Raw genomic sequence first — 12,559 nt, 5'->3', positions numbered from 1 at the left:
CTCAGCCAAAAATATGCCTACACAATTCTTGGCCTCCTATAGTATACTCATTCGAGGTAGTCAGTTTTAACGTAATGACAAGGCACAGTGAAGGCGTAAACCAGCTATACATCTCGTAACACCATATAAATACATCACTGTTAGCATCTACTCAACAAAAAAATTTCTGTCTTCAATTGAGATACTACTCACACCTGAGATTAAATTTTTGCAGAGATCACAAGATTTGTTGCGAAAGAATGCTGTGTTGAAAATAGATGGCACAAAGCTAGGTGGTCGAAGAGCAACGGTGATTGGTTGAGGAAGAGGAAAACTTAATCCGAGCTTGTCGATTGTGGTATGTAGTCACGCAAGAGTATGCATCCTATACTAGTCACATCACACAATGAGAACTCTCAACAAATCACTTCATTACACCAAATAATCACTCCTTATGAATAGAAAAGGATTTAAAAAGGCAGCAAATATAATAACACTTTTCACACAGCCAATAAGAAGATACTAAACTGCAGGCTCTACAGAGTCTCTCCTGACTAGGCGACGTGATCACACATATGAGATACTCGAAAGACCCAATTTCCCTTGGTTCATGCTTATATGTCACCACTGTCTATCTGTGTTGAGCATCAATAGAGTATTTGTGTGACCTTCAGCAGCACAATCTCTACACTGGTCTCCATACCACATGCTCGCCCCTGGAAGTGGCAAGGCCTCCTACAATCACATACAAAACATGCATATATACTCAGAGATTTACCTCGAAATCTCTACATAATCTCCCAACCTGTGTCAAAGCTATCACTGGTCTGTTCTACTCGACCCAGTATTCGACTGTTATGTATCATATCACGAGATCAAGTAACCACTGACGACATGGCATTTGCGCTCAGAACTCACCATAATTCGAGTTATTACTGTATGTACAGGGCAAGTTTATCTTTAGCAAGGTTGAACAGAATAGGTGTTCAATAGTTTCAATTCGTACTGATAAAATGTTGAAGTATCTTTGTATGATAGTTCCAGATGAAATTCTACAAATAGCAAGCTATTGATGTAAATTAATATTTGATTATTATAATCTTTAATATATATTAGTTCTTAAGAATAAGATTAAACAAGCTGTAAGGGGCAAAGACATGCTACTGGATAGGACTAACCATTAGAGAACACTGTACTTGAGAGGTAGATCTCTGTAATGTTTGAAGCAGCTAGTCAGCTGGACACATTCTGGTATATCCTAGCACTGTGCATAGCAAGACACATGATATCCATAAGGATCTACTGTTACTCACGGACCACAGGCACCATTGTACTAGGGCGTCATAATAAAGACATTAATCCAAGAGTCCTCAAGAAAGACAGAATACACCAGAGCCAGGTCTCAGGCACAACACCTTTAATCCAGCACTGTGTGTGCGAGCGAGCGCACCTTTAATCCCAGCAGCGTAGTGACACGTTGAGCTTACTCGATATTGATAAGTCCTAGCCCAGAGAAAGTATGTAAAATTATGAGCTGAGAGACAGAACTCCAGCCTTCAGGCTGTTAGCTTTAGAGTGCATAAAGTCAAGAAGAGTTGCTGGCTGTGGATGATGTCACTAAAACTATCTTCATTAAAAATCATGACAGCTATTAACAACACAAATAAGAAAAATATACTAGAAATTACCGACCAGTAGTTGCTTAGTTTCTATATAATGATCTCATATTAAGTTAATATCGAGAAGTAAGTATCCACATTCTGTAGTTAACCCACCCTCCGTAAACCACACACGGCGAGCAACACGCCTTGGTCCATGCACCAGCCCACACTTTGCACATCTACTGGCAGGAATTGCCAGTGTCTTTTCTCTTGGACTCGTGTCCTGGTGTCCTCTACAGAAACTTCCACGTGGGAAGGCTTGCTTTAGTTCCTTTAGTCTATCGCTCCTAAGTAATTTTCTGAAACACAAACAGGGAGCACTATCGACGTGCTGAATCTTATTCCTAAAATATGTCTTCACGTAAAGGACGCATATTGACTGCCAGCAAACAATTAGAAAGGGAACCATGGAGGCCCTATAGAATGGCAAGCTAAGTGCCAAGAAACAAACATACTGCTCCGGGATCATACTTTTCATTGTAGCCAGTTTTGGAAATATGAGTGTCTCACTGACATGTTTATCCAGTACCCGTCTTAGGATCAGTATTCACGTGTTGGATAGGTAGCTCTCCCCATGACCATTGTGCCGAGACTTCACAGGTCACAACTTCCATAAAGGAAAAACAGTTTAAATTGGCCGTGGAGGGCCTTATAGTTCTGGTCTGCCAGAATGGTGTTATAGTCCAATTATTGTTGTCCATAGGGTGTGCTTTCTGGAGGAAACATGGCAGCATGCAGGCAGAACATGGTACTTAGTCTCACTGCAACCGCCTTCTATCAGACTACCTAAATTATACCACCTCTTGTTCGATGACAATACCCATGGAGCTGAGACCTGCCCTTTTCTGAATACAGATACGTTTGATAGGAGTGGACATTAAGTAGAGAGTGACACACAAATAAGTCAAGATATGTGGCTGAAGGGGATATCCGTTACTGCCAGCATTCTAGCATATTTCGGGGTGGACTGAGAGGAGTAATTATTAAGAATTTAGCAGAACCCTCTCCGCTACTCAATCTCCACATAGTTTAATTTTTTATTAAAACAAAAGACAAGTAGCTGAAGCTAAAGCTGATGAGATGTAGAAGACACAGAGATACTTTTGACCACCGTAAACGTGCTTCTCATGGCTGCATCAACTGCTTCTCCTTCAGATTTTTTATAACATGACCTGGTCATTACTTCTAAGTCGAGTTGGTAATTTATTAAGCTGTTATAGGCGAAAATTCCATTTTCCTCTTGTGAGTTATTGAGAGACGCTACCTGGGTCTACATAAAATAATACTTGGGGTGAGTCGAGAAGGAAGAGCCGCTAGCATTGGTCTGGAGAGCTGTATACGTGAACATTGCATATGAAGTGCAGATTGTCTCCAGCCCATTTGAGAGAGTCATCACACTCCGTTGGGCACTGTGGCGGGCTGTGAAACCCAGTTGGCATCTCACAGGAAGCTTGCTGTAAGCATGTGCTCGACTGAGCTCTACAAAATCCCCAGGCGCGCTAGGCTTACTCACCTTGATTTGGAGAAGAGATATAACACGAAAATATAAAAGGCGCTAGGAGAAGGAAAAGCTAAGCTATGTGCAGAAGTGTTCCAGAAAACAGAACACTCACTGCTGGAGCCACCTCAGTACTGGAGGTTACCGATTCCATGCTCCAAGACCTTTTATTCCATTGTCCTAGAAGAGGAGCTGCGAAGTTACACCCACGCGTGACAGAGAGAGGAACGTCAAAAAGAACGTCTAGAACAGAGAAAGACCAAGCAAGATCAAGGTGAGCACACAAGAGTGTAAACTCTGGTCTCGCTGTTGACGCTGAGGGCTGTGTGCAAGCCAGACATACCTGGAGAGCCACTGGGCTGCCCAGACACCATGCATGAGCAGCTTCCATACTGCTACCGTCACGTGAGCCTCTGCAGACGTTCCAGAATGCTGCGCTCTTCAGTTGCTCCTGCTTTTCTTCTTGCTGGTATAATTGCATTTGACAATAGTATTAAATGTAAAACTACAGTAAGATAATATTATAACTGTCTTCACGTATCGCGCAGGTCCATTTAGTCTATTGTGAAATACATTTAAATATTATCCGATCCTTTCTTTCCCAGGAAGTCAAGCCTTATGTAAAAAATAAATTCCAAAAAAAGAATTATTTATTCTTATGTTTAAGCCGAACCCATCACTCTGCTCATATCACTAAAATTAACTACAATGACTAACATAATTAATCTAATTCTCTCTCAGTAAAGGAAAACCTAACTCATAATATACATATTTTATCACATTAATGTAAATATGTGTAGCGATAAAAGCGACTCCTTCCTATGATCTTAACAATTAATAGCTAGAGGAGGTCAGATAGTACTACCAGACATCAAATATTATTTATCTCAGCAATTGCCAAATTATATCATCCATGTAATCTGATTCTTTCATAAGGATGTAGAACATTATCCAAATCACAAAATTTCGTACAATATTATGTAAAAAACCTTATCATGAAGAATGTAGGTCTTAACTGCCTTTCCTGAGCGAAGATATCTGTGTATGTGTATGAGGCTACAATGTGTATAGAACTGTGTTCTACTCTCTAAAGTACACAGGAGAGAACAAATAAAAGAGGAAGAGCACACAAACATGGAATCTCACCAAGTGAATTATTCTAACACTCACTTTTCATATTTTAACAATACAAAATATACAACTTTCCGTGAGCCAAATTTCAGCCCACTTATCTCATCCACTCTATATATTTTGAACACAAAAAAGTAGTATCTCCTTATTAACACACAATATGTTCATTTTCTGATTTATATTCTTTACAACTAGCATTAATCTAGAAAATTGCAAAAGAGTAAATAGAATATATTTAAATAGAAGTAATCTCTAATAGTACGTTTCGTGTAAGTATACAATCTCGCAGACCTGGTATTCAAGAGGAGGCATTTATTTGCCTGACGCAATGAACTAGCCATATATCAGTTCTCTCTCCTTCCGCCTGCTATAAATATAGGAAAGAACATTCTTAGTTACAAATGACCTGTTAATGTGCATTTCAGTAGAGAGTATTTATTCGAATCAATGTTAGAATGTTGTGGTATTGACAACTCCAAGTTCTCCTCACGAGCCATACGTTAATAACTTCTCTATTACTTCCTGAGTAATGGAACTTCTCAGCATTCAAAAATTTTATTTAATTCATTTAATGGACTTTTCACTACTAATGCTGAAGCTGTTGGAAAAGCGGGTGGCTTTAACTGGGAAGCTGGAAGAGACATTTGTAACTGCTTGTTTCTCATCTTCCAAAGCAGGAAATCCTCGATTTAATATGACCCCAGCCCGAGGACTGGTCATCCACTGGGTTAGGAAGTTCTGCCCACTGTTTAATTCTGAAGAGGTTGGCATCAGGAACATTTCAGTCTAATGATCCTTTTAAACACTGGGAAATCCAGAACACCAACTGACTTTCAGCACCTGTAAAAAAGAAAGCCAACAATGAGTCTTCATTAAAACTGTTACATATGCTCCGCCCAAAGTAGCCCAAGCCTCAACCCAGCGCGAAAACTAACATTAACTACACAGAAGACTGTCACAGGGAGTGACAAGGTGGTTCAGTGGTAAAGATGCTTGCCACCAAGCCTGATGGCATGAGTTCAATCCCCAGGTCCTACATGGTAGAAGAAGAGAAACACTCCTACAAGCTGTCCTCCGACCTCACCATTCTCACACAGCACACATGCAAATATGCGCAAACACACACACACACACACACACACACACACACACACACACACACGCAAACATGCACACACACGCAAACGCGCACGCACGCGTGTGCGCGCGCGCACACACACACACACACACGATATAGGCAAGCATAAAAGAAAAAGACTTTAATAAGAAAAGCAACTGAACAGTAAACTGCTTGGTTGATTTGAGTTTTACTTCAGAAATGTAAAGAGAGTAGATCAGAAACCTCAGGACACTTACGATCTAATCATTTAATTAGTAAGATATACACATGCTAGATCAGTTGACCTAAAACTATAGGATCTTAGACACCCTTAAGTTCTTCAATTCCAAATATATATATACATATATATAGTATGTGTATGTATATATATATATGTGTGTGTGTGTGTATATATTTTGTATGTGTATGTGTATGTGTGTATCTCAAGAAGGCACAGCCAATGTCGAGTACTATTATACACATACACTTGTTTCTTTGCCCATGTGGGGAACTGAACAAAAGTCATCACACTAACCCACCCCCGCCCCCCGTGTCTGCTGTGGCACTCTGTCCCACTTGCACAAGCCCTCAGCCACCGGCAGTCACACCCTGCCTGTATTCCAGGTGACCCTAGCATCGACAGTTAGCACTAATCTCGGTATTAATAGTATTTTGTTATCATGTTCATTCATACGCTACCAAACTGTGGAGACCCTGGAAAAGCCTATGCACCCTCTTATGCCTAGTCCCATACAAACAGAAGGAACTTGGTAGATTTGTTTGCTAAAATTGTTAAAAAATAAGTCAGAACTTTGCATTTAAAATTATTTCAGTACTACAAAGTATTGTTTGTGTTCATTCAATGTTCAACAATAAAAATTACATTGGCTCAAGTTATAAGAACTTCCTGTATGAATCAACAATTTTTGGTGGTGAACTATGTTAAAGAAATACACAGAGGGGCTGGAGAGATGGCTCAGCCGTTAAAGGCTAGGCTCACAACCAAAAATATAAGAAATACACAGAGAAGACAGGCTCCTTCCTATGTCTGATTTTCCTCTACTAACATTTTCTAATTTCATGTTCTACTGTTTTCGGCTCTGGGTACACACAGCTGTTAACAGGTCCTGGGGTTTCTATTGCTGTGATAAACACCATGACCAGGGCTGGAGAGAAGGCTCAGAGGTTAAGAGCACTGGCTGTTCTTCCAGAAATCCTGAGTTTAATTCCCAGCAACCACATGGCGGCTCACAACCATCTGTAATGAGATCTGGTATCCTCTTCTGGTGTGCAGGCATACATGCAGACAAAACACTTAGACATAATAAATAAATAAATCTAAAAAACAACCACCAAAACAAAACACCATGACCAGGAGGAAAGGCTTTATTTCACCTTATAGCTTATAAATCCATCACTTAGAGAAGCCAAGGCAGAGGCCACGTGGCGGTGGCGGTGGCGAACGCCTTTAATCCCAGAACTCAGGAGGCAGAGCCAGGCGGATCTCTGTGAGTTCAAGGCCAGCATCGTCTACCAAGTGAGATCCAGAACAGGGACCAAAACTACACAGAGAAACCCTGTCTCAAAAGACCAAAAAATAAATAAATAAATAAGTAAGTAAATAAATAAATAAATAAATAAATAAATATAAATAAATAAAGAGGAGGAGGAAGAAGAAGAAGCCAAGGCAAGAGTCCTAAGGCAAGAGCTGATGCAGAGGCCATGGAGGAGTGCTGCTTACTGGCTTGCTCCTCATGGCTTGCTCAGGCTGCCTTCTTTTTTAATTTTTTTTTTAATTATTAACTTATTTATTTACTTATTTTATATCCTGACCAGTTTCCCTCTTCTCCTCCCAATCCCCCCCCCACTACCACCACATTCTCTTTGCCCCCCACCTCCTCCTCCATTTCTGTTCAGAAAAGGGCAGGTCTCCCATGCATATCAACAAACCATGACATACCAAGCTGCAGTAGGACTAAGCATCTCCCCTTGTATTAAGGCAGTCACCTCTTTTAGTACTCTTTTCCTCCATCCCCTACCTGATCCCTCATGTTCCCATCCCCACCCATCCCTAGTCTACCCATGATGATGTAGACGCTCAGGAAGAGAGTCAGGTATTAGAGCATAAGGCAGATGAGAAAGTAAGAAGGCAGAGTGGAAGAGGGAAGGGTGGCCTGGGAGCCTAGGGCCTCCTGTGGACATAGGTTTAATCATACACACACACACACACACACACACACACACACAAGGGAGAGGTACAAATTCACACAAAGACATAAAGCCTGGAATTTTTTTTTTTTTTTTTTTTTTTTTTTTTTTTTTTTTTTTTTGGTTTTCCAAACAGGGTTTCTCTGTGTAGCTTTGCGCCTTTCCTGGAACTCACTTGGTAGCCCAGGCTGGCCTCGAACTCACAGAGATCCACCTGGCTCTGCCTCCCAAGTGCTGGGATTAAAGGCATGCGCCACCACCGCCAGGCTAAAGCCTGAAAATTTTGTGGCTAACAAACATATCTAACTTTCCAAGTGGTATATAACAAATATACAAAAGATATAAACAGGAAAATAGATGTCTAAGCATCAGAATATGTTCACTCTCATGACATTGAAAAGCCAAAAATGATGACAGTAACAATATACCTTTTTTTACCCCCATGCACTGGGTTGACAAAGACTAGAGACTACCATAAAGACAATATGACGAAACAGAAATTCTTTTAGTCAGTATTCCTTAGATATATAACATATGCGGAAAGTAAGGCAGTTATCTATCCAAGCTGTAAAACGCACAAAAGCTCTGGTCTAGCAATTTTGCCTCTAGGCATTGTGTGCCATTGTCTTATTGGCACAAGCTCAGATTTGCAGTAAACTGAAAGAAGCAGGTGTTGTGACCCCCGCCTGTCCCACCAGCACTGAAGAGACTGAGAGGGAGTTCCAGGCCACCCTGAGATACAGTGTGAGACCCTGCCTCAAGACGGAGCTCTGTGACGTTTGTTTACCATGTGAGACCCTGGATTCAGTACCCATACTAAAATAAATAAACAAGCCAAGCGTAGTGGCCCACACCTCTAACTCCAGCACTAGGAAGCTGAGGCAAGTAGATTACCATGAGTTCCAGACCAAACTAACTTACACTGTGAATTCCAGGCTAGCTGCCCCACAGAATAATTAAGAGCCTGTCTCAAAAAACCACAAGGGGCTGGAAAGAGGGTTGGTGGTTAAGAGTTCTTCCTGCTCTTCCATAAAAGCCAAGTTCAGTTTCTAGCAACCACATGGGACAGACAGCTCACAACCACCCACAGCTCCAGCTGCTGGGAATCTGATGCCCATTTCTGATCTCCGCCAGCACTTGAACTCATAGGGCATACATTCAGTACACTTACACACACACACATAAATAAAAATAAAAACCTTGCCGGGCGGTGGTGGCGCACACCTTTAATCCCAGCACTTGGGGGACAGAGGCAGGCGGATCTCTGTGAGTTCGAGGCCAGCCTGGTCTACCAAGTGAGTTCCAGGACAGGTACCAAAACTACACAGAGAAACCCTGTCTTGAAAAACAAACAAACAAACAAAAACCTTAAAAAACTACCCAAGATATACTGTTAATCATAAAGTACAGAGCAATCTGTATTATAAGAAATTAGACAGGGGCTGGAGAGGTGGCTCAATGGTTAAGAGCTCTTGTGGAGGATGTGAGGTCAAGTCCCAGAACCTACACGGTAACTCAAGGCCATCCAAAACTTCAGTTCCAGGGGATTCAACACCCTCCCCTGACCTGTGAGGGGACTAGGCACATAAATGATGCTCATACATAAAGTTCACTAGTGAGGGGAAGAAAAATCGAGTTATAAAACCCAGTGTGGCGGTTAGTTTTTGTCAGCTTGACAAAACTAGTCATTTGGGAAAAAGGAACCTCCCCTGAGGAATCGCCTCCATCAGACTGCTCAGTAGGCAAGTCGTTGGGTGCATCTGAATTAATGACTGACGTGGGAGGGCCCAGCCACTGTGGGTAATGCCACTCCTGAGCAGGTGGTTCTGGGTTATGGAAGAAAGCAAGCCAGGAAGGGAGGCGCTAAGCATCACTCTTGCATGGTTTTGGTTCCTACCTCGAGCTCCTTCCCTGGCTCCTCTGAATGACAGACCAAAACTTGTAAGCTGAAATAAACCCTCTCCTCCCCAAGCTGGTCAGTATTTTGTCAGAGCACAGAAAACCAAACTAGAACACCGAGAGAGATAGGGGCTGGTACTTCCTGGGAAAGGCTCCTGCCTTCAGGGAGTACAGCCACTGTGTTATACACATACTTCAGCGTAGCATACATTAACTGGCTGTCGGTATCCAGTATCTGCTCATTCCTGAATAGTCATTTCTTGTTGTAAGAAAGCTAATCCTAACTGTTTTTACATTAGGAACCTACCTAAAAAGGTAAGGCAGGGATTTTCCAGTCAACCTTGGTGAAATTTCAACATCCTTAGTAAGAATTTTTTTTTTTTTTAATCCAAACCTAGGGGCTCACACAGGGGACCCCAGCACTGAGGAAGGAAGTGTCATTAGTGTGAGGACAGTCTGGCTATACTGCAAGTTCCAGAAGACAGTGTGAGTTAATGTGAGAAACTGTCTTAAAAACAAAAACTCCAGAGTTCGGAGAGATGGCTCAAAGTGGGTAATGTGCTTAAGCCTGAGCTAGTGCCGGAACCTCCACACATGAGCCACGACATGCACGAACCCAATACAAATCACAGACACAATACTTTAAAATAGCAGTCTTTAGACGAATAAGAAAAATCTAAATTTAGAAAGTAAACAAACTTCAAAGTCACTCTGTAATGTAAAAATAGTCAATAACTCCCTACCAGACTGACAAAAGTGTAATGTTGGTTTAAGGCAGCATCTTAACACTGTCTTTACACACACACACACACACACACACACACACACACACACACACACACTTTTTTAAAGGACTAAAACGTCTGTACATTGCAACAATTTCCTTCCTATGATCCTAAAAATATACTTACTGCCATTTTTAAGTTTAGAAATACTGAGTCACAGTCGGGCATTGGGGATGCACAGCCTTAATGCAATATTCGAGTTGGAGGCCTGCTTGGACTACATCAAGTCCTTGTCTCAGGAACGCCAAAAGTGTTCCCAAGTCTGCTTTTTATTACTAATATGAAAGCCTTGGTGAACCACAAGTGATAAAATGTCTAGAACAGTATATAATGTAGACACAGACATTAAAATCTGAGGTATACGGTATCTGTTCATGAAGCTGTAGGCATTGCCATAAATTAACTACACATGGATAAAGCTGTCTTTAAAAATACAAAAATTTTAAAAGTCGACTAGCTGAAAGGTTGACGTCTTTAAAGCTATCTGAACAAAACATAAAATATCTGCACTGGAGGCGGAGGAAGATAGGAGGGGACAATTCAGACCCTGAAAACTTTCGGCTGACAGGTCCACCTCCCCGGAAAACACAACTCTTCTCGAAAGCCACAAAGTTTTTGGAGAAGCCCCGATGGACCCTGAAGGACATCAAGCGGCATCATTACACCCGGCCCGGCGAGACAGTGTCCCCGGCGGGCGTCACCGGAGCCTCTTGCCCGCCTCACCCGGGACAGAAACACCCACCGCCCTCCCTTGAGGGGCGATCTCCCGGGTGCTCGGAAGAACAAAGCGGGTTTAAAAGCCCCGGAACCACCGCCGCCCGCCGGCGCCCGGCCCTCCGCGCCACGCCAGCCCGAAGCCCGAGCTGGCCTCTCAGGAACCGACCGGGCTCCTCCGGCTTCTTTCGCCCCCCAGTTACCGTTCCACGAAGAGCCAGCGGTTCAGACCACTCCAACCAATAACAGAGTCACCATCCAGTAGCCGCGGCATTTACGAATGAGCCGCCACAACCACCGCGGCGGCCAGAGCCCCGCCTCCTCGCCTGGCCCCGCCCAGCCCTGCTCCGATGACTCTTGGGAAGTGTAGTTCCTACCGCCCCTGTGAGCTTGCGCGCAGGCCCCTCGGGCACACGCAAACTACAACTCCCAGCATCACCGCCACAAACGTTGCTAGGGGATGCGCTTTGCGCGCTCTTTTGCGGCGGGCACTGGTCAACAGCTAAGTTGTTCCGGGAGAAGAAACCCGTGCAGTCTTGACATCTGCTGTAACAGAAGGCATGACCCCGGGTGCCAGGAACACGGAAACTCAAGCCTAACCTAAAGATGAAAGGTTTGGAAGAGTTTTGCTGCCTTCACTTTTTTTCTTTGGATTGATTTAACTTAATAAAGGCCTGTTTAGAAAAACAAAACATAACAAAAATGACTTTGTTTGGTAGGGTGATTAAGTGAAGATAACCGTGGAAAAATTCACTCCGAAAAGAATCATCTAGTATGTGGGTAATAGGTAGCTTGACAAAGTGTTCATTCGGTATTTAAATTTTATATAGACTACTAAAAGTGCAGATATTAAAATATGTGGGATACTGAGTGCAGATTTCACTATTTATATTGCTACCAGAGGGCTTCTGGAATACAGACACGACCCTTTAATCTAGAAGTACTTCGTGTTACCACAGTGTACAGTCCTGGATTGAACAACACTGTAGATTGGATAGCATCTTTTTTTTTTTTTTTTTTAACATTTTGTGTTTCTTCTTATTTTTAAGTTATTTCTACTTTATGTGTATGCATGTTTTTCCTGCATGTAAGTAGAAGCCTCACCTGTGTCCCTGCTGCCTTCAGAGGTCAGAAGCGGGCATCGGATCCCATAGAACTGGAGTTACAGATGTTTATGAGCTACCATGTAACGTTTGGAACCGAACCCCGTCTTGGGCAAGAGCAGGAAGTGCTCATAACCACTGAGCCATCTTGCCTTCCCTTCTCCCTCCAACCAAGCAGCATCTTTAAAGACATCACATGAAGGCTAAAGATGTCGCTGAGCTGATCAAATGCTTGCCTAGTGTCTGCTGGGCCTGGAGTGCTCTCTCTACAGCTCTGCATAAAGCAGAATTGGTGGCCAGTCTCTGAGGTGGTGAAGGTGAATCAAAAATTCAAGTCGTCCTCCAACATATAGTGAGTTAGAGGCCAGCATGGAACATGAGACTTTATAACTTGCCCTTTATAACTATAACTAGCTCAAATAAACCACTACTTTTAAAGATAATTAAAATTTAGCATAGAGGCCTCAAACCTGGAAACTTAG

General features: G+C 42.5%; 1 protein-coding gene across 1 annotated transcript in view; it reads right to left on the bottom strand.

Annotated features, from left to right (window-relative positions):
* The window catches only part of Cenpj (centromere protein J), a 48,922-nt gene extending 37,583 nt beyond the window's left edge, over positions 1-11,339 (bottom strand). Inside the window, exons 1-2 of the mRNA XM_028858123.2 lie at positions 11,178-11,339; positions 4,847-5,109 (exon numbers count right to left, since the gene is read on the bottom strand). Coding sequence (XP_028713956.1) covers positions 4,847-5,049 — 203 coding nt within the window. The 5' untranslated portion in view covers positions 5,050-5,109; positions 11,178-11,339. The remainder of the gene's footprint in view (positions 1-4,846; positions 5,110-11,177) is intronic.
* Positions 11,340-12,559: the final 1,220 nt, after the last annotated feature.

The sequence above is a fragment of the Peromyscus leucopus genome, chromosome 9, assembly GCF_004664715.2.
Source record: "Peromyscus leucopus breed LL Stock chromosome 9, UCI_PerLeu_2.1, whole genome shotgun sequence".
Taxonomy (NCBI): domain Eukaryota; kingdom Metazoa; phylum Chordata; class Mammalia; order Rodentia; family Cricetidae; genus Peromyscus; species Peromyscus leucopus.
This window is presented reverse-complemented; position numbering and strand designations above follow the sequence as displayed.